The sequence below is a fragment of the Ceratotherium simum genome, chromosome 6 (genome assembly GCF_057802395.1).
Source record: "Ceratotherium simum simum isolate JZ-2026a chromosome 6, ASM5780239v1, whole genome shotgun sequence".
Classification (NCBI taxonomy): Eukaryota; Metazoa; Chordata; class Mammalia; order Perissodactyla; family Rhinocerotidae; genus Ceratotherium; species Ceratotherium simum.
The window spans coordinates 61,019,787-61,042,804 of record NC_141905.1 but is presented as its reverse complement, the minus strand read 5'-3'; the positions used below and the strand labels follow the sequence as shown (position 1 = coordinate 61,042,804).

General features: G+C 45.5%; 1 protein-coding gene across 1 annotated transcript; it reads right to left on the bottom strand.

Annotated features, from left to right (window-relative positions):
- Positions 1–6,169: 6,169 nt before the first annotated feature.
- On the bottom strand, positions 6,170–20,333 carry HIF1AN (hypoxia inducible factor 1 subunit alpha inhibitor). The gene is made up of 8 exons (XM_004427955.3): positions 20,122–20,333; positions 19,593–19,843; positions 16,725–16,873; positions 14,692–14,837; positions 13,541–13,647; positions 13,058–13,121; positions 12,715–12,825; positions 6,170–11,862 (listed from the first exon to the last, which is right to left on the bottom strand). Exons 1-8 carry the CDS (start codon positions 20,296–20,298, stop codon positions 11,818–11,820), a joined length of 1,050 nt encoding a protein of 349 aa, XP_004428012.1. The 5' UTR covers positions 20,299–20,333; the 3' UTR covers positions 6,170–11,817.
- Positions 20,334–23,018: the final 2,685 nt, after the last annotated feature.

The window sequence follows — 23,018 nt, the reverse complement described above, 5'->3', positions numbered from 1 at the left end:
TCCCATGTCTCCTGAACCTTCAGCAATCTGGCTTCCACCCCTCAGCTGAGTAACCACATTGCCCAGACACTCAGCAGGGATTGTGGAGATGGGGTCTGGGTTTGGGGTCTGAGCCAAAAGATTCACAACCAAGCCAGAAAGATCAGATATAATGAGGCATAGGAGCCTCATAAAACACAGACCCTGGGATCCCTCACATATCAAAGTGAGGTGGTGGTCAAACTACAAAGGTGATCAGGAAGTTCACAGGAACCGAGACAAGAGGTCAGAGCCTAGGCAACGTGGCCAACAGAAGACCTGGAACCGGTCTGGTCATAGTCAAGAGCAGCAAACATGGAGAAGTCTGAGCCTGGGAACTTCTTACACACCTCCTACAGGGGCTGAAACCTGTCCTGGGGCCAGGTCGGATGGGAAAAGACAACCAGCTGGACTGGGGATGAGAACACAGAGAAGGGCAGGGCCTGCACTTTTCCTGAGACCTTATCCCAGGCTATATATCAGCTGTTAGGAATCTCAGAGAAGCTCTAGCTTAGGAGTCACACACTGCCAGATAGGTCACAGAAGTGAGACAGACAAACCAGGGGGAAGGTACCAACATGAGGAGTGAAGATTACAGCAAAAGCTCCAGCCAACTGTTGTCAAACGGAAAATGTAATTTTATTGTTGTCAGATCTTCTGATTTTCCAGAGAAGACAAAAATCTGGCTTTTTAGATGTAAGTTTATCTAAAATGTTGCCAACTAATTTTTAAAAACTCAAAAACATGTCTGTAGCTCTGATTTGACCCATGGCGGCCATCTTAACTGCTGCCAGTTGCCTGGTACTCTAGTGATGGGTCTGTGGTAATACTACATTTAGATAGAACCTCTCCTGGGAGTTTTCTGATATCCATGAAGGTGACTGTTACGTACAGAAATGATTACCTAGAAATTACTTTGGTTTTAAAAGTTATTTTCAATTTTCAAAATAAATACAAAAATCCTAGTTCTTGTCTAAGCTTTTAAATTCACCTTACAACTCTTATTATTTTGCTTATAAAAAAAGAAATTAGATTTAATGTAGAGTTAATATATTTGATTTCCTTAAGTACTTCATTTATCTAAAACACACCTTCCCAAACACCTAATTATTATATCTCAAATACATTGTTTATAAATACAGCAAATCTTATTTTAAATGTTCCAAATCTATATAGAAACAGCAAGATTCCAACTTAAAATTCAAGTCTAAATAAATTACTTAACACTGTTTAGCTGGTATTACAAGGTAAACCTGTTAATCTAACAGGCAAATTCTCTTCCACATGTCAAGGATTTAAAACACAAACTGCATAGATTCCTTCAAGCCAACAAAGTAATGCTGTGGGTTTGATGTTCTTAAACATGTCCGTCCCTCGTTCTAAGTTGTCCAGTGTTAAAAGATGCTTGCCTATCAAGAAAACAACTGATGCCACCCCATATATTTTGGAGTTGCCTTCTCAGATGGCCGAGGTTGTAAAACAACCAGAAACATTGGTTGGGCCACTGACTGGATTCTAAGAGACTCAAAAAGTCCTACTTGTGACCTCTGTAAGCCCTATCAAGCGTCTCCATCACTCAGAGGTGGTCACCCAGCTCATATCCCTGGGTTTGATGCTCTTCAATACCTAACTGCATTTTCTCACAGAAGTCTAGAACCCTACCTAGGCTGCCATATACCTTGAGTGGGTGGTGCATTTCTTTGGCTCTGAAAACACTTACAAGTCTTTCCATCTTGAGGATTTCTGCTTTCTTTTTATATTCTTCCTTTCTGGGAGGACTACAACTCTTACGGGTACAGACGGTCCCAACTTATGATGCTTTGACTTACGATTTTTCAACTTTACAATAGTGCGAAAGTGATACACAGTCAGTAAAAACCATATTTCAAATTTGGAGTTTTGATCTTTTCCCAGGCTAGCGATATACGTATGATATTGCCTCATGATGCTGGGCAGTGACAGTGAGCTATAGCTCCCAGTCAGCCACGTGATCATGAGGGTGAACAACCGATACACTTAACCATTCCGTACCCAGACCACCACTCTGTTGTTCACTTTCGGTACAGTATTCAATAAATGACACGAGATATTCAACACTTTATTATAAAATATGCTTTGTGTTAGATTTTGCCCAATTGTAGGCTACTGTAGGTGTTCTGAGCACATTTAAGGTAGGATAGGCTAAGCTATGACGTTCAGTAGATTAGGTGTATTAAATGCATTTTCAATGTATGATATTTTCAACTTACGATGGGTTTATGAGGATGTAACCCCATCATAAGTCGAGGAAGATCTGTATTAAGATAACAGCTGGTTGAATGCAGGGCTTCTCTCACAACGTTGACCTGTAGTTACAATTCCTAAGTTCACCTGGCAGAACTCCGGTCTCCTCACCCTTAGCTCACTGTCCTATCCTCCACTCCACCGTGCCCCCCTCGATCGGCTTTTCCCTCTAGCACCCCGCACTCACCTTCTTTCTTGAAACTCTCACCTCTCAACATCACCCTTTCTTCGCCCCAGCCCCATGCCAACTAGATGACCAGAGCATCCCTACTCCATCCCCAGTACTGTAGAGTCCTGCCCCCTTCTCCATGATCCTTCCCCACTCACATTCACACTTCTTTAGGGCAAATGACCTCATCCTAGAAAAGAAGGGAAATTTCATATTACTTGTTCACGCTAAGGCATGGACAACTGAATCCCTTTTATGCTGGGTGAACTGGATGCTTCCTAAGGGAAAAAGAAATGAAAGAAAGGGAACTAACATTTATTGGGCACTTACTGGGTAGGCACTAGGCACTGAGTTGTTTCACTTGAGGTGCTCAGTAATTCCCAATAGCCACAGGAGGAGACCTGTTAGGAAATCAAAGCTCAGAGACAGCAAGAAATCTGACCATCCCAGTGTTGGGAATGGTGAAACCAAGATTCAAACCCAGTCCACGTAACTCCAAAACTTATGCCCTTTTCTCATCACACTGCTTTTCCTTCTTAAATCAAAACAAAATCCTTACTAGTCAAATGTTGGCAGAGTGAAAGAACAGTGTTTTAGTGGGAAATGCTGCTTTATTATCTCCCGCTGGAAATGTGGGAGGCTCTAATCTGTGCACTTCTGCAATTCTGTGACCCACCCACTCCAGAAAAGCTCTCCTAAACCCCCACCCCAAAAACAACACAACATATAGTGCTTGGTTTACACAGCATTTTCACACAAACTGTCCCATCAACCCTGTAAGGAAGGTAGCAGTATTATTAGCCAACATTAAAGATGAAGGGACTGAAGCAGAGAGAGATGGACATGCCCAAAATCACCCAGCCTGGGAAAAGTACATCCAAGATTCACACGTAGGTTCACTGCCCCTGAACCTTGTGTTCTTTCCACTCAGCCACTGTGTACTCCACAGACACGTTCCCGCCCCATTTCCTTTGTTCTTCTGGGGATCAGCTGGTAACCTAGAGCCTAGGTGTCTGCTTCTGTTCCTCAAGACCCCATCCTAGTAAAACCATCTTTGTCCCCAGCCTTGCTTTTCACGGACTTGCAGTCTCTTCCACAACCTTATGATCTTTTCCATTTTGCTTACCCCACCCCAAGTCATCTCCTCTGTGATTCCACTGTGAGCATCGTACCTTGGGAGTCAGAGGAAGATCAGAAAAGCTCTGCTGCCAGCAGTTCCTTTCTCTCCAAGCACTAACTAAACACTGTCCACAGACACTTGGTCTTCGTAATAAACCGTTTCCTGAGTGCCCATACTGAACTGGGTGTTTTAAAAACATTATCACAAACCCTCATGACAAAGTTGCAAGCCATGTGCTATTTCCCACCCCTCACAGGTGAAGCGGCCGAGACCTAGAGACCTTAACTTACCTAAGGTTACAGAGTTAGGAAGTGGCAAATAAGGATTCAAACCCAGGAGGGACATCCACCGCCTCTGTCCTTGTCAAGACATCACACAGCCCTTGTGAGAATAGTGATCACACAGATCGTAAACTGGAGGGGGTTTTGCTCAAAAAACATAGTCAAAAGCTCACTATTCAAAAACTTGGAGGGAACCTTCTCAAACCCATGGTCCTCCTGCCTCTAGACTAGCACGGCAGCCTCTGCACCAATCTCCTCGTCTCCTGCATCCCTGCCCGCTGTACCTCCAGCTCACACACACACCTTTAGTGCCTCTTATCCTGTTGGGCAAAAGACATGCCCTGAGGTCTTCTATTTTTACTCACAGTGTGTTTCAGGTTTTTAATATTATAGAAATTTTGGAAGACCATTCCCCAGCGATGGCACTGTGATAGGGTCCCTGTGAGTGAGAGGTCACTGAGAAGGGGTAGGGACTGGTAACATGAGCAGGAAAGTTTATGTTCATACTTCTGCTCTGCTCGTGAGCCAACAACTAGACTCACCCTGAGACCAGAAGCAGGACCTTAGTCCGAAAGCTAGACAGGGAAGAGGTAAAGGCTTTGAAAGAAGGGCTGGGGCCACCGGAAGCCAACGACAACTGGGCCCTTCCTAGGGAAGTCACTCTGCTAAGCCTTTCTTTACATACCTTATTTCATGTGACCCTGAGAAGGTAGGTAATGTAATCTCCATACATACGAAAAGGTTGAGTTTCAGGTAGTTTGTCACTGCCCAACGTCACGTAGAATGACAGATCTAGGATTCAAAGCCAGGTATGCAAAGCCCTTACTCTCAATCACTACCCTATATTGCACTATACACTATATATTCAAGAGGTAATAAAAACCTAGCCAAGGTGTGGCTTAGATTTTCGGTTAAGGAGCAGAGCCTCCCTGAAGGGCAGGATTGACCTCAGTGACCAAGTGAGAACAGCTTTTAAGCAAACTGAATAAAATACAGCAAAATTTTCTGGGCCCAGAGAAAGCTTCCAAGGCTCAAAGCCAAAGAAATCTAGAAGCCAGAGGTGAACACACGATGACTACACAATGGCCTGCAGTCCAGAGACGGCCTGGCACAAGCTAGAGTGCACTCTTCTTCACCCATGGGGCTGGGGACCAGGGTCAGAGGCAAGACGTGAGTGGCTAGAGGGGAACTGTGGAGGGGCTTGGCTCAGAGTAGAGGGAGAGGAGTGGCTGGAGGTGGGGTAGAACTGAAGAGATCAGTGGGATCTCAGTGTGCAAGAGGCTGAGAATTCCAGGCAGCCAGAATCTCTCTCGGGCTGATGTCTGAGTAACTGGATCCAGCATCTCTTCCAAGTAGGGTGGCTCCAGAAGCCAAAATGCAGCCTTCTGAGGAAGAGGACAGTGGAGGGGCTACAAAAGAGCCAGTCCAATCCATCTGCACTCCAGGACAAACCTGGGCCAGCAACCAAAATGATTTTCAAAGATTTCTGTGGCTGACCAAAGGGTTTTCTTCTTTTTAGGGCCCATCGCCTGGCTATTTCCCAGCAGAGACTAACAAAATCCTTAAACATGGAGGAGCAGTGTTTGTTTTGAGACTGGGAGAGAGAGAAGCCAGAGGAGAAATTGATGCTTTTTACTACTCCCCAACCCCTGGTTATCTTCCAGATGGCAGCTGAGACTACACTACTTCCTGCAGGAAGCCTACCGTGAACAGCTGAGCTTGTCAGGTGCTTCTCCTCTGTGCACCTGTAACGCTAACTCCTGCCTGTGGCCCCCACTGAACTGAGAGCACATGGGTAGGGACTAGCACAGGATCTGGAGCCGAAATACTCCAGGGTGGCTCCACAAATGGTAGCTATTAGGATCCCAGTCTTATATTTTTCTGAATTCTCTTCTGAAGGGCATGGAATAAAACTGAACCAAGGGGGCCTGATTTGACTGCTGCAGTGCCTCAGGGTGTGAGGTTGGCAACAGCTTCTCAAGGTGTAACAGGAACTCATTTGGCTGCCCTCACCCCTCACACAGTGTAAGAAAAGCTTGCACCTGACAGCTTCTCACCCTGCCCCCTGACTGGTGGGGACAGTGGTAAAGTCTGGCTGACTAGTCAGAAGGCATCAGACACTTCTCTATTTCTCTCCCTCTAGTATGGTTTAAGTACCAAGGCTCTTCTGTCTGCCTCCAACTCAATATGGGTTTCTCCAGGGTTAACTTCCGTGTTCATCCCTATGATTGTCTTGATAGGGAAGGAATCACCGGAAATCTGCTTAGAAAAATCACTGAAGCCAAGTTTCTAGATAAGTCACATAATAAATATAACCACCACCACCACAGCCATTTATTAAGTGCTTGCCAGGCACTGTGCTAACGCTTTACAAACATTGTTTCGGTTAATCCAACATCCCTGAGGTAGATACTTTCAACAGCCCCTTTCCCTCACACACATATCATTACAGTTCAAAAAACTGAGGCTCAGAGAGGTTAAGTCAATCAACAAGGTCAAACCCAGCTGCTAAGTAGCAAAGCTAGAAACCCAAAGCAAAGACATCTGACTCCAAAATCCATGCTTTTAAACACTATGCTAGATTGTTTTTCATTGGAAATTAAAGGACACGTGCTCCTTCCCAAAATAATACCTTAAGACCAGATTTTAGGTGGAGAAGAAGGAAAGGCCCAGTTTTTTAACTTCTTTCATCAGCTACTGTACTTAAACACTTGGGGGACTGAAGAGACCGTCTGGGTATAAGCCGACCACTGGGTCCCTCTCTCCTGCTGCTCGTTTCCAGGGCCTTTTTCATCCAAGACCTCCACTCCTGACATATGACAACTTAATATGCTGTTTCCCTTCCAGCAAATGCTGAAATGCACAGGTCAGCCAAACTTGGTGACTCAGAGCATGGCCAGACACCTGAGAGAAATTAGGAGATACTCACAAAATGCCCACCATCCCTGAATTGTTGGACCCCAAGGACACAGACCCATTTAGACGGAAACACAAACTTCGGGTCTTCCACCCTGGCTTGTCAGGCCCAGCCCCACTCCTGGGGCATCTCCTGCCCAATCCCCCCTCACTGGCTCTCCACTGTCCATGACTCGCTAGGTACCCTCCCCTCACCCACCTCTGGAGGCCACACTGACTGCAGGCCCCTGGGCCTCAAAGATGCCAGTATCTCAGGCTTTGTCCCCCAGAAATGCACCCAAAGTACTCAGCAGGGCTGAAGATCCCAAGACCTATGAGGGTTAAACAGAGCTGACTGAAGATTAGCAGAAAGGGCCACCAGAGTTAGAAAAGCTAAACCAGGATGTATGAATTGACAAAGGAACAGCAAGAGGATAGAGGAGACACAGAACAAATGGACTAACTGCGGGTAAGTAAACAGAACTATCGAAGGTTAGAAAAGAAAGATGACTCTAAGATGAACAGGATGACCCCAGGGAGAAGGATCCCAGAGACAGTCTATTCAAACACTTGCAGCCATGGAGCTTCTGAGGAAAAGGCAACTGTTTAAGAAAAAGGACCTTGGTGAAGGGGCTGCTGGAGAGACTGGGTGGGGGGAAGCTGAGCAGGAGAAATGGGAGGCGCTCTGGAAAGGGAAGCTGGAACATCTCTGTGGAGCAGGTGGTTTGAGAGGACACTAGAGAAGTGGGCAGGGACTGGAGGACAAGCACCGAGGGTGCCAGGGAAAACAGAGACAGGGGCTGAAAGGCCAGGGCCTCTGGAACCCCAGGAGCCATTTCTAGGTGCATCACAGCACCCACCCTGTGTGGGTAAAACTGGTCACTGAGGGCCATTCTCTGAAGCCCTACTAAGCTCTGCTCTGGATTTTGAAGGTGGAATACTCAGAGGTGGGAATTTACCAACGAGAAAAGCACAGCTCCATCCGTGGGAAGTTGATATTCTGAGAGGAGACAAAGACTACCACCCCCCCTGCAGGCCCCCAAACCTTGAGGGAGCCTCTGATCTAAGGAACCCACCAGAGACAAGCCACAAAACTGAGGAACAAATAGCAACTGGTGCAAATTAATATTGTCCTTAAAATCTGAGGAGACAGAAGAGGGAGGAGAGGTAACTCAGAGACCTGGGAAGATCCAAGCTGGGACTCTCCACACCGTTAAGACTCAGCCTGCTAATCTCATCAGCTGCCCAGACATCTGGGCAGGGGCCTCAGTGCCCTCCATATAACTACAGCTGTACTAACGTGGGGGAAAATCAAAATCAACACTGCTGGGAGGCCTAGGGTGAAGAGTCCCTCCCTGGGGAGCCCAGGGGCTTGAAGGAGCCTGAAGGAGTCTGGAGGTAGAGCTTTGCTCTCTGCTGATCTTCCCCCTCTCTCAACAGTCTCTAATCTCATCCTCACAGTGTGCACGATACATGGCTTCATAACCTCTGGTTGTTTTGTGTGGTTTCCTCTCCAGCTAAGCAGAAGCTCCCAGAGGATAAAGACCAGGTTTTCTCTGCACCCTGCAGTGCTGGCAAGTAACAAATACTTGTCACAGGTAGGGTATCTGGAGTGTTGATTACAAAAACATTTCCTACAAACAGCAAACACATGGCAAAACTATTCTATTGTTATTCTTTGCCCTATCACTTGCATTTGACACTCATCTCTCTGTTGGCTCATGCCTGTAGATGTCCATTCCTGTATCCACCTCAGGCTGGGGACTGGGCCCACTTAGCCTTTGTTAAGAAATACCAGCTCAGCCTGCCTGTGGGAACAATGAAAGGGTGTGTGGCCCAGGAGTCTCTAGAGGGCAAGGGGGTGGGTCTCCCCACACTGGGCTGGCCCATTGATAAGGATCCTTCCCTTCTCTGTCTCCTAACAGATACAGATTAATGATCGCTCATTCCTAATTGTCAAATTTCTTTTCCTTCATCCTGTGTCTAATCACCAGTGACAGAAACCATTACGCAAATGAGAGCAGACGACTTCCCCCAACTGTTCGCGTTGGTAAAAACCTTGTAATTTAGAGCTCTGATTTGTAGGGGAAGCTGGTCTCCCCCAGGCATCCTGGGCATCTGCTCAACTGATGCCCAGAACAGCCCCTCCTCAATCCCCCAAACTCCAACCCACCAATATTTGACTTCACAAGAGAGCAGTTTCCTTTGTACCTGCTGGTGTAAAAATGGGAGCTTGCAACACAGTGCTTTTTTGCAATTCCATACAGGCCTAAACCCCCACCTTCCCTTGGTGTGTCTGCCTCCGTGCTGCCGGCAAAGACAGGAGGAAACAACAGAGAAGAGATGTTTCCTCTGCTGCAAGCAGAATTTGAGCCTGAACAGACCTAACCTAATAAGTGAAAGGAAGAGCCTCGATCTCTTCCTTGTGGGAAAAGGAGGCAGCAGAACATGAATCAAGGTTCTCAGTGATCATCTAGAACTTGATCTTCAATTCTATAGACGCAGAAGCATGCTGGAAGAAGTTGTGGGACCTATTCAAGGACACACAAGTAATGCAAGGGGACCTAGAACTCAGTTTCCCCATAGCACCTTCCAGTGCTCTTAACTCTTAATATGGCTTCCCAGCAGTTTTCCCAAGATGTTTTGGGCTGGAGCCCAAAAGGGCTTTCACCCTGAGCTGTATCTTCTGCACCCTCTTGGGCTAAGCCTGCCTGCACCAGACACTGCCCAGTGGGGTGAGACCTGAGGATGGCCTGTAGTACAAGGGAGAAGGTAGGAAAGGATAATCAACAGTCTGGTGGAAAGGGAGCAGCAGTGCATTTGCAGCCAAACAACGTGAAGTTCAAGCCCTGATTGCCACTAATCACTTAATCTCTCTGAGCCCATTTCTTCAGCTGTAAAATGAGAATACCTACCTTGCAGGGTAGTGAGGAACAAAGATAAAAGCACTAAGCACATGTTAAGTGTCTAATAATCAGGGGTCACTACTATATTACCCAAGGATCAGGACCAATCCTGTGAAGGGCCCTCCTTCTCAGTCACCTTAGGACAGACCTGTGTCAGCACAGCACCCAGCAATGACTAGCTGAGTGGCACATCACCCACATCTTTGAGGGCTGAGCCAGGAATGCAGCAGACCTGCTGAGGAGAACGAAAATAATCTGCTATCTTTCAAAGTGTGACTGTGATCAAGTTTCTCCGCCGTCTGCCTTGTTTTCTCTGCTGCGCTCCTCTTTCCCCAGAGATGGAGGATGGAGATCACTGCAACCACGTTGTCCAGCATTGGCTATATTTGAAAGAACTACATTTGAGAAGGTACCATGTTTGCACACCCACACTACATCAGAGAACCCCAGAATGGGGGACTAAAAATAAACACCCCTCCCCAAAATACACACATAGGTGCGCACACGCACACACACACATCCTCTCAGTCCATCAGTGCACTGAAACTGTAAACTGAGCTTCGGGGGTAAGAGCTGTAGCTCAGACACTGGAAGTAAACCTTTGGCAAAAAAAAGGAAAAATAAACCCAGAGACTTCCAACTCCTCATTCCTTCCAGAGAGAAAGGGCATGGAGATGGGCGTGGAGGTGAGAAGACACAGAGCCACCATACTGCCCAGTTCCAGGGGCCCCACTTCCACTGAATAGATGTGAATGATGGCCCTTTGAGTTGTGCAGTGCACAGCTGCCCAGCTGTAAGCTGCAGCCCTGAGAGGGGTTCCCATGAGTAGCTATGAACAGAAAAGAAAATTCCTCTTCTGTGCTCCACCAGTTGCCCTGACTTTTGAGGGTGTTTGTGGAACATTACAGTGGGGTCTTGGGGAGGTGCTGGCTTTAAGAGGCAAGGCTACATTTTTGCCCTTGCCATGAGGTGGATGATAGGTGGTGCATTCGCTGCCTAAGCTTGACCCCATTTTGTCTACTCAGCCAGGAAGCTCTGCAAACGTAGAGGATGTGGCCTGGGCAAGGAGGGTCAGGGGACCTGGAGGCTCTAGCCAGCCAGCCTCAGGCAGGTTGCGGTGAGACCTGACCAACATCCAATGGCTAAAATTGAGTTTAAAAGCTTTAGGCTAGGTCAGGCACGCCCGCCCTGGGGCTCCCACTGTATGTCCCACTGGATAAGATTAAGCAGTGGAGAAACTTGGTAAGCAGAGGGGCAGGCCAGTGTGGATACATATGCACACACCTGTGCACACACACACACACATCCACAGAGGCTTGCACCCCTAGAACCTAGAGAACCCACTGCTAGGAGGACTCCCTTGGTACCTGGCACAGGGAGCAAGAGCTGGTGCTGAAAGAGAGATGTTGTGTGTGTCTGTAATTTGGAACTTAAGCACAATCCTTGGTTGTTGTGTCCCAAGGCTCTTTTCTATGTATGGCTTGAGCTTGAAGGTCCAAGGTGGAACCCTGTCTAAATCTCTCTCGTAGGAAGCTATCTAGGCTCTCAAAGGCAAGCCTCCCTCTCACTCTTCCCATTAGAGTCCCAGCAGCCATTCCCACTCAGCCTAGAGCATGACTCTGTGAAAACTGGAAGGAAGCAGACTGACCTCCTTCCAGTCAGGACAGCTCTGGCCCTGCAGCCCAGATGTAGTGGGCGTCCAAGAGCATCTCCTCTCTCTCAGGCTGAGGCACTAAGGTTGTAGGAGACAGGGCTGAGAGCCAGAAGTGGCACCACGACCCAGACGGAGGGAGCGAGGAACAGATACATACGTGTGTGCATGCACACACAGCCCGAGGTTGACCGACTGACACACACACACGATGACACCCAGAAGCTGGGACTCCACACACTGAATGCAGGACTTGAGGGGGGCAGGGAGAGAAGGCGCTGGGGCACAGAGGCAAGGGTCAGAAGTCCCTCCAAATGGGAGTGGAGTGCCAACTACCCTGCCGTGCCCTAAACACCTGCCTCCAGGGCCATGGCAAGAGTCCAGTCCATTAAGTGCAGCGTGCAATACTAGCGTTTGGAGTCTCCTGTCCTCATCAATGAAGCGGTGTGGACGGGCTAGCAGTCACCTGGCAGGAGGCCTCGACTCCCGGCAGGCTAGTTGTATCGGCCCTTGATCATTGTGTTCAACAAGGGCCCCACCTGTGAAGAGACATGAGGAGCCAGTCAGAACTGCCTGTCTCCTGGCCCTGGAGCCGGACAAGGTGTGTCTAGAGACATTCGATGTCCACCGAAGGGTGAGGACGAGGCTTTCATTCAATCTTGTAAACCCTCTAGCCAATTCTCTTCCTGGAGGTCAACCCAGTATTCTGGGGCATGGCCCTCTCCTCTGGGTCCATCTTATATTACTACCCTCTCACAATACCCTGTATCTGTAAGCAGCACTAAACTGACAGACAGAAGTGAGAGGAGCTAATAATTCCCAAACACCAGAGAGTGTTTGTCTGCATGTTCCTTAAGTGTGCCTTAAGAATGTTAAATGCCTCTACACCCTGATAAGGTCACCTGCAATTGGGGCTGGTGCCATCTCCCAATCCCATAGGTCCTCTGGATGCTGAGGCTATCCACAGGATGGAGGCAAGAGCATTACAAATACAAACCTCCCCATTTACCCAATAGGCCACTGGCACACCTGTGTGAGAAGCGGATCTCAACAATACCTAGAGCAGCCTTGGCATAGCTGGGTAAGTGTGAGGAGATGCTTTACTGCTCTATTCCTGTTCCAGAAGAATCCCCTCAGGGGTCCCCAGCTGGCACACAAGCCCCATGGGGAACATTACCACTAGCATGGAACAGATTATAATTGATCCGCTAGTCAAGCCCAGCTCTCACCGGAACACAAGGATTTTCTAAACATACCCGTAACCTCTATGGAGAAAGAGGACACCAGATACTGAAACAGAGGAGTTGGGGAGAATGGGACACCAATCCTGACTTTCCCTGGTCACTCTACCCACTGAGCCACAGAAGTGCCACTTTGGGGCAGCCACATACCTCCTGTGGGTTCCCCAAGGCCTCTCCAAGCATCTTCTCAATGTTTCTCATTATGGCCACTTTCTGATGGGCTTTGAGAGGATATTCAATTCTCTTAGGGGTGGGGGCCCCCTGCAAAGGAAGCAGCAGTTCAGGAAATGCCTTCAATAGAAAGCTTCAGTGTCACCCCCTATTCCTAGCATCATCCTTCCTTCTAAAAAACCCAGTTCAATCCTATCCCTCTTCATCTCCCTGAAGACCTGGGAATCATTTCCAGAGATAGACTACTTCCCCTCCCTGCCCCCAAATAATTTATTCCACCTACCTCACCCCAGTCCCATTTAGGGAAAAAACCCATATTCACCTTATACCAGAAGTTCACAGTGATGGTAATCCCCCCATTTAGTAATGACTCTATGTGATGCCACCTGCAAGAAAATAAACAGGCTCCTGTTTGCCATCAATACGTTTCAGAAGGACAGATGGAAAACTAGGTAGAGTCCAGCTAAGGGAAATAATGGAGACAGGATCGTTACTCTCATCCTGTCAAAAACACCCTGGGGCTAGAGGCAGTGGCGTTCAGTCTCCAACTACCAAAGAGCCAAGAACAGTTTCGACAGCCTCAAGTCTCTGGGACCTCTTTGGACTTGAACAATTGTCATCTTGTCCTAGAAATAGGGTTGTCATGTCCCCCATGTTCACTATGCTCACATCTGGATATGCCAACCTTCCTGGAGATCACATAAAACCATTCTTGCCACACTCAGAAGAAGGGACACAGATAAGGCTTTCCAGTGGATGGGAAAGAAAGGTCCCAAGAAGCCCCCAGTACTAGCCCCCTCCTCACCAGTACATTGGGATATAAAGAACATCACCAGGGCCAACCACTGTTTCGTAACCAACCACGTTCTGGAAATTGGGGAACCTCTCGTAGTCAGGATTGTCAAAGTCCACCTGAGAGGTTCAAGAGAAAGAAAAAAAAAAACGAATCACCAAATTTTTATCAGTAACTACTATATGCTAGTTACTTTGGTAGTCAAAGAAAGATGCCTTAAAAACAAAGACGTCTTTAGAATTTATATTCAGCAGAAGACACAACACACATTAAACATACACACACAGTCTCTGTCTTAGAGAATGATATCTTAAAGACAGACGATGCTCGAATGTTAAGTGATAAAGAATCCTAGGCCTCCGTGCTCCTGAGGTCAGAAGCCAATCATAACAGCTGGCAGGTCAGAAAACCTACTCATGGCCTGTACATATGAGGAATTAGGACTCATCCTTCATCCCAACCTTCAGAAACTTTCGCCCACACACATTCTAACAAGCAAAGACTCCTACATGAGGTAGTTAGGCAGCTTTCTCCTCAAGAAAGGAGAAGACCTCTCTGGTTGGCCACCAAGTAACCATATACATCACTAAGACCCAGAAAAAACATTAAGTGACATATCTTAATTCTATTCACCCTTCTCCTTATCAAAAAGAAGTAGCATCCATAACAAAAGAAAACAATTATTAAATCTAATGGAGACATACATTTTGCTCCATGAACTTGTAATCCAATCAAACAAGATAACCAGAGTCCACTAGCATTAGTGATAGGTCAGCCCTCCAGAATCAGCTCTATAGGGCTGTTTACAGAGTCATGCATCCCTTAACGAGAGGAATACATTCTGAGAAATGCGTTATTAGGCAATTTTGTCACTGTGCAAAGAGTGTACTTACACAAACCTAGATGGTACAGCGTACTACACTCCTAGGCCATATGGTACTAATCTTATGGGACCACTGTCATATATGCAGTCCATCGTTGGCACATGACTGTACTTATAAACATCTGGGGACCACCATAGGGGACTGGAATATGTGAGCTACACGGTGAAATTATCCTCTTAGTTTGTCCAAACCTGGCATACCACCACAGGGAAGGGGAAAGACGTACTAGCCTTGGATCCCACATGACTCCTATACCCTCCTCAGACCACACAAGCTCACCTGGCTCTGTCTGTCACATGGGTGATGAACAGGATATGGGTAGAGACACTCAAACTGATCCGGAGGGAATAAAATGCATCGCTTGTAGCCTTTTATCTGAGCAAAGAAGTTCTGTTGCTCATCATAGTGAGCAGGTGTCACATTTCCTGTGGGAAGAAAGACATTTTCTTATTTAGAGCAGTGGCTCTATTGCAAAGGCTGGAACAGAGGCACCAGTGCTGGAGAGAAACCCAGCCTGTCCTCTCAGCTAAAGGTTCCAAATCAGAATGTCAGGCAGAATCAGGGAAACTGCAATTACCACACTCAGCAAATTAGGTGTTATACTTTTAATGGGTAATAAGTCTAGCAACCATCACTGGCTAAGGATTCACCACCAATAAGCAAAGTAGATTTTCTTAAATGACGGCTGCTGCCCTTACTGGAAGCAGATTAAAACAATACTCACAAGTCTGGCAAAGTAATATACCGTATATACTTGTACTTTTTTTGACCCCGGCCACAATTCAAACACAGCAAAACAAGAGTTAGAAACAAATGAAATGACTGTTATCAACAATGCATGCATGATCTTCTTTGATGGAGTTAACCAGTCATTTTAAGTTGTATGAATATGTACTTGCTTTGGGTAGCTCTCCTGGAGCTCAAAGATTCCGTCTTTGCTCCCACTTTAACACACCTGCGGGATGCAACAATTCTTTAGAGCACCACTGGAGCTACTGATTCTCATTGCGGAGAAGCATATCAGATTCCTTAAGAGTGTTGTATACTTTGAATAAGGCAAATTATTTAAAACGTCATCTTGAATTAGTTCTGCCCTAGTGTATGGTCCATCTATTCCTTGTAACTGCGGCGGCCTCTGTTTATCCTTCCTTGAGAGCTGAAGGGTCCTCTGCAGGGTATGGAGGTGAGAAAACATTCCCCAGGTCAGCGTGGGTGGGCCAAGACAGCTGCCTTCTTAAGTGCTAAGAGGCCATGTGCATCCTCAAAAGAGATTTGCTCTCTCATCTCTACCTGACGGATCCGCTTCCCTACACTTTACCACAGGATAGGAATGCAACAGAAAAGCTCAGAGTCACGTAAACCAGAACTGGCTCCTGGCAGGTCAACCAAGAGTTGGTTTCAAAGGGGCAGGTTAAGGGTCAATTCATAAGCTGCACTGCTGGAAACCTTTAATGATACTGGCAGCAAAGGATCCAAATCTGAAGAAAGGACAACCTAAGGGGGAGAAGAGACTTCAGAGCCCAGTGGTGAATGACAGTGAATAATCACTCTGTTTCCTTGTTCAACGCAATTTATTTGCCATTTACTAAGTACCTACTATGGGCCCAGCACTGAACTGGTGCCAGAAATAAAAAATAAGTAGGAGACAACAACTCTGGCTGGTAAGTAGCTCTCCTCTCCTGACTGGAGTTTAAAGGCTTCTCCTTTTATTCAAAAGAAGAAAAATCAAAAGAACATATTCACACATTTGCCTGTGTATGCATAAAATCCTCTAGCAGGACACACGAGCAACTAATAATAAGCAGGGCCTCCAGGGAGAGAAAGTGGGAGGCTGGCAAATAGGAGTGGAAGAGAGATCTACCACTACATATCTATTTATACCTTTTAAATTTAACCCCATGACTACATTACCTATTCAAAAGATAAAAGTCAACTTATATTGGAAAAGTAAGTCTCCCTCTTCTACTGGGATAAAAATCTTCTGAACACAGATAGATCCAATAGAGAATAGCAGTGTTTTAGAGAGATCCCTAATATCTGAGAATACATACTCACAGCAGCTGAGGAACGGAAAAGGGAACTTTCTTTTCAGAGTGCGTGAAACTAGCTTAAGGATGTAACATACATCATCTTATTTAATCTTCATGGCTATTTATAAGATTATTATTGTGTTCCTTTTACAGATGAGAAGGTTGAGACTTAACAAAGTTACGTGACTTGTTTCAAGTCATGGAGTGAAGAAGTGGTGGAGACAGGATTAGAAATCAGGTTGTATGACTCCAAGCCATGCTGCTTTCTGTGAGATTTCTTACCTTCCATGCCGATGAGCAGCAGGTTGGAGGTCAGCTGCCCCCAGCCACGCTTTCCCTGCTGCTTATTAATCCAGTTCCAGTTAAAACCCAAGAAGTCCATGACAATCTTCCTGCCCACAGTGTCATTGAGTGTTTGCTGCAGATACAACCTACGTTCCCCAAGAAGAAAATCCCATTACTGCATGAACACACAGTCCGTAGCACAGCCTCCCCACACCTGGAAATCCAAATACAAACCCACACCAGCGTCTCCCACAGAGAACAGCTGCAGTCATGGGAATCTTAACCAACACGGACTCTCACAGAACTGAATCCTCATCTACTCTTCTTTGAGCTCTGTTCAACACCAACCTTTTTATTTTAAAGACGTGATTCTTATCCCTTTCTGGGTCACAGCATAAATTCTTTAAGAATGCAAGGAAAGTTTCCCATAAAATGCACATACACATAGAACTTTCACACAATTTCACAGATTCCTCGAAGCCTATCCATAGACCCTAAAATGATGAATCAGCCTTGTTCCAGAGACTTTCAGGGTCTGAGACATCCCCTTTGGCCATCGGTGGCCACTGTGGTAGACTGTATTACTGTTCACCAAGAGCTAGTTTCCTCCCTGTGGAAGAGTTCTTCTTCCGTAACCCCTGGAAGCCAGGCTTGCTTCTTTAACTTGCATTGGCCAATGAAATGTCCACAGAGGTGATTCTTGTTGCTTCCAAACTATAATTTTAAGAACCAGAACATACTACCACCACATCACTTTCCCTCTGCCACAGCAACTGCAAAGTTTCAGATGGTAGCTGCTGGGGCAATCTGGGTCCCAAAATGAAAAAGACGATGTAAGAGCAGAGCCACCAGGTGACCCAGGATGGACACGTAGCATGAGTGGGAAATAAACGTTTGTTGTTTCAAGTTGCTGAGCTCTGGCTTGAAGCCTAGTTTTTCCTAACTGATTCAGCCACCTATCTGTAGCAGCCTTCTACAGCTGAAAGACTCCTCATCAGGCTTTCTGCAGGCCCAGGCCTCCTAACACGCCTGAGGAAGCTCAGAAGTTACTTAAGGGATATGAAAACCCAGACACACTTGGGCAAGCGCCATAAGAGATATTAATAAGGGGGTAAACATGAAGAAGAGACAGAAGCACTCTTGTCCTGGTTCTGAGAACATTACTTCAAAAGGCTCAAAGGTATCTCAGTGCCCAGAATTATGATGTTTAAGGCAACATTAATTAGAAATATTGATAAGCTGGAAATACTAGCTACCTTTTTGGGGACATGGAACCCTCCAGACTTGAATGCAACCTTTGGACTCTCCCCAGAGACTATAATATACATGTTCATACAAAAATTTTGCAAGTTAACCTCGAAAGAGTCAGGAACACTCCCCAAACACGAATCTGAACAATCCCTGTTATATCTCAACTGTAATTGCTCAAAATAGCTCAAAGAGGATCCTAATACCCTTTCTCCCAGAACTGCAACCACCAGTACAATTATACAGTGGAGCTGGTTGGTGCTAAAGTCAGATGGTAGGGCAACAGTCGCACACAGTAAAAAATTTTCCTGCAATCAGCCATAGAGTACAGACTACACTCATGGCTCATACGTAGTGAGGCAAAATGTTCTCACCGTGGGAAGCCAGAAACTTAAAGTGACTGAAAACCAGAGGATTTGTGTGTCTTATCTCATGCTCATTCCAGTGCATACATTCATTCAATGGAATTACACTCCACCAGCACCATTTAAATCAATCTCTCTCTCTCAACACTGAGGGTGTGTGCATGTGCATATGCATGCTGTTAAATTTAACGAAATTAACACATAAGATGACTCAACTGAACCACTCTTTATAAGACAAAGAACAGATCAATCACAGTTCAAATCCTACAAAATTCTCTTGGTCAAAGTCCTATCATTATGACAACTGCTAAGTGTCAGGAAGACGTAAAAAAAGATATTTCAAATCCTTTCACTCAGCCACATACTGTTAACAAGGAATCAGGAAGAGAACTGAGACAGAAGACTAGAGAGAAACCCAGGGTTGGGCACCAAATCTGACATGGAGATGGTCATTCACCATGAAGTACTCAGTGAAAGCAATTCCCCAGAGGCAATGTTATAACCAGGGACTGAAAGCGGTCTGATATCTACATAAGAGACAGTCCCCATAAATAATGATAAAAGTAGAGAGAAAGCATCACTCCTATGTGTGTGTCTTGTGTTTGCCATCATCAGTAAAACGTGGAACATCAATATTCCCCCATTCCCAATCTAATCTGATCTTCCCTAAGCTAGAGGATGCTGATATCCTTCACCCCAGAATCACAAAAGTCTGTGCAACTTTTCAGCTTGAACTGTCCCCAGCCAGCCTAATATTTTAAAACAAAGGCTGCAAAGTGGCAATCTCAGGGTTAAATCCAATGACAGACATTTTTGTTTGGCCCCCTGCAGCATTTTAAAAAATATGAATTAGCTGTGCACATGTAAAAATCAAAAAGATTTTAAATAAAAACTCTGATTTCTGGCTTCTCTTGAAAACTCAGAATATCTGGCAACCCTGGGACTGCACTCCCAAATGGAAACAAGAGAATCAAGTAATGACTTCTCACTTTGAACAGGGCGTATACCTTCAGCTTCATCATAGTTTTCACCCAAACAACTTCACTCATTTCATTCAGCTACCTGACCCTGCTAGGCAACTGGGACTCTCACTTTATGAAGATGAACAACGAGAGAGTCACAGTTCAAGTCTAGTCATTCCTTCATCCCTCACGCTAAAGAACTCACCCAACTCCTCCATACCCTCAAACAAGTACAGGAAAGGAAAATGGAAGCCCTACATCCAATGGAAAACAATGATCTGGAAAGTTACCTCTCTTCCCCTCCTCGCTGCTGTATATTCTGCAGTTTCTCAACAAACTCATGAAATTTCATCTCTTCCCTGTTGGACCTCGGCTTAAAGTTCTGGAAATTAGCCATCTTCTTCTCATCATAGTACAAGAACTTGTGGGTGCTGGCACTGTACACAGAGAAGTCTCCATTGCCAATATTCTCTTGCAGGTATTCAAGGTCCCATTTCAGGGCAGGGTACACGAGATTTGTGTCGGTCAGCACTACAGGCTCCTAAGAGAATACACCGGATGAAAAGAACAAATGATGTCGTCCCAGGAACTGGTAGATTCTTGTCCCAAGATTCCAACTACTTCCCAACTTCAAACTAATTCCTCCTGTTAACCAGCACGAACTCCCTAAGGCCCATTTCTCCTCGCCTCCCTCTCCATCGCCCCTAAGGCCCTAATTCACAGCCCTGCCACTCCCCCGGTCTATCACCACTCCCTCTGACCTCTCCTCCCAAGCTGGTCCCCTTCCCCTCCCCCCTCAGATGCGGCCCCGCCCCCTACCTCATTCTCGATAAGCTCCTCCGCCCGAGGGTCGCTCACACTCAGACGCGGGATGGGCCGGGTCGGGAAGCTATAACTGCGCAGCTGGGACTCATCCCAGGCGGGGCCAACGGCTTCGGCCTCTTCCCGGGGTTCTCCAGAGCCCGAGGCCGCAGCCTCCGCGGCTGTCGCCGCCATCTCCGCTGCTAGGGACGGCCCCACCGGAACCGGAAGGTCCGCCTATTCCGGAGAAAAACCACAGCGGAAACCATAGAGATGGGCTGCGAGAGAGAGCGGTCCAGAGACGCTAAGAACGCGGAGCCGACGCCCGGGGCAGCTCCTTCTAATGGTGACCTACAGCTCTACACCCTAGGCTCCGCCCCTGAAGACCTGCGGCTAGTCCCCCTTTAGTCCCACTGAATAGGGGTGATCACTCGGTTAACCAATCCACAAAATGTTACTGCTGCCGCATTGTGCCGACGCCTACACAAGAGGCAAAGGAGGAGGCAAGTTTAGTGGGGCATTAAACTTTACACTCATGGATAGGGAGAGAAGCAAACTCTTGCCCTATCTAAGGAAATCAGAAGGAATAGCAATTGTCTGATTGATAAACGTTGGGTAAAGGTTGCTCTGAAGGCCTAGGCGAAAGATATATGGCAAGATGAATTCTTTTAAAATCAAAGACGGTCTTCTTTTCTTTAGCATCATTTGGATTTTCTGCCTGTGTCACCATCTCTCCTACTTGAAGATATTTTTGTCATGGGACCAATGTTATCATTAGTGGCCAAGCATGAACAGCCCACATTTTCAAACAATTTATATGGGTTATTAAAGGCCCTATTGATTACTTCTATTGCTTACTTAGACAGTTCTTATGGCTGGTTGTGGGAGGCCAAATTCTTTTTTTTTTTTTTAATAATTTTATTTATTTATTTTTTCCCCCAAAGCCCCAGTAGATAGTTGTATGTCATAGCTGCACATCCTTCTTGTTGCTGTATGTGGGACGCAGCCTCAGCATGGCCAGAGAAGTGGTGCATCGGTGCGCGCCCAGGATCTGAACCCGGGCCACCAGCAGTGGAGCGCGTGCACCCAACCGCTAAGCCACGGGGCCGGCCCTGGGAGGCCAAATTCTAAGATGGAGCCAAAGATTTCCATTCCATGGTGTACATGCCCTATATAAGTCTCCCCCTTGAATAAGAGCAGGACTTATAAATATGATAGGGTATCACTCCTGCGATGAGGTTACATTATATGGCAAAAATGTAATTCAAGTTCTTAATCAGTTCACTCTGAGTTAATCAAAAGGAGATTTTCCTGAGCGGGCCTGACCTAATCACTCTAGCTCTTTAAATCTGGGTCTAGTGGTCAGAGACACAAGTCAGAGAGATTTGAAGCCAAAGAAGCTCTCCTGTTGTGCTTGAAGGAGCAAACCGCTATGTGGCAGAGAATGGTGGCTAGGCTCTAGGAGCTGAGAAAGGCTCCTGGTTGACAGCCAGCCAGAAAGGAGGGATCTTAGTCCTACAACTGCAAGAAACTGAATTCTGCCAACAACTACTGAGCTTGGAAAAGGACACAGAGCCTCAGATGAAAAAGCAGCCCCAACAAATACCTTGATTTCAGCTTGGTGAAACCCTGAGCTGTGACCCAGCTAGCCCATGCCTGGAATCCTGACTCATAGAAAATTTGAGATAATAAATTGGTGTTATTTTGGGCTGCTTAATTTATGGTAATTTGTTATGAGGCAATAGGAAACTAATACACTGGCTTAATTATGTAATTATGCTGCATAGTAGCTATGCAACACAAAACTGATAATGAGGTTACCTCTGTGGAAGGTTTGGGGCTGTGGTAGCAATTAAGGCTTTAGTTTTATCTGCAATGTTTGAATTTTTACAAGAATATATTAATATGTCACATTGGGAATTAAGAATAAATTAGACCAAGAAGATTCATATTACTAAAATCAGGAATGAAAGAAGGCATATTACTACTGACTTTACAAAAATAAAAAGGAGTATAAGGGAATACTATGAACAATTGTATTACAAAAAATTATATAACCTAGATAAAATAGACAAATTGCTAGAAAGGCAGAAACTATCATAACTGATTTAAGAAGAAATAGAAATTTTGAATAGATTTATAACAAGTAAAGACATTAAATTAGGAATCAGAAACTTTCTACAAAGAATAGCCCAGGACCAGATGGATTCACTGATAAATTCTACCAAACATTTTAAAAAGTATTAACACCAATCCTTCACAAATTTTTAAAGAATAAAAGAGGAAGGAACACTTTCCAACTCATTCTAGGAAGTCAGTGTTACCCTGATATCAAAATGAAACAAAGACATCTCAAGAAAAGGAAACTACACACCAAATCCCTTATAAATTTAGATGCTAGAATCCTCAGCAAAATACTAGCAAACCAAATCGACACCATATAAAAATGATTATATACTATGACAAAGTAGGATTTACTCTAGGAATGCAAGGTTGGTTCAACATCTGAAAATTAACCATATTGATAGAAGAAAAAAAATATTAAAAGGTACAAACATACAGTTATAAATGTCATGGGGATGTAATGTACAGCATGGTGACTATAGTTAATAATACTGCATTGCATATTTGAAAGCTGCAAACTTAAAACTTAAAAGTTCTTATCATGAGAAAAAAATTTTGTAACTATATATGGTGACAGGTTAACTAGACTTATTGTGATGATCACTTCAAAATATATACAAATATCGAATCATTATGTTGTACACTTGAAACTAATATAACGTTATATATCAATTATACCTCAATTAAAAAGAAAAAGAAAAAAAATGCCACATGATCATCTCAATAGACACAGAGAAAACTTTTGACAAACTCCAACACCTTTCAGAATAAAAATGGGGTCCCAGAGGACG

Coding starts and splice junctions, on each gene's coding strand:
- HIF1AN (XM_004427955.3), bottom strand. CDS start 20,298: ATGGCGGCGACAGCCGCGGAGGCTGCGGCCTCGGGCTCTGGAGAACCC. Junction 19,844..20,121: donor AGGAGCTTATCGAGAATGAG/GTAGGGGGCGGG, acceptor GTATTCTCTTAG/GAGCCTGTAGTGCTGACCGA. Junction 13,122..13,540: donor CTTTATATCCCAATGTACTG/GTGAGGAGGGGG, acceptor ATTTTCTTGCAG/GTGGCATCACATAGAGTCAT.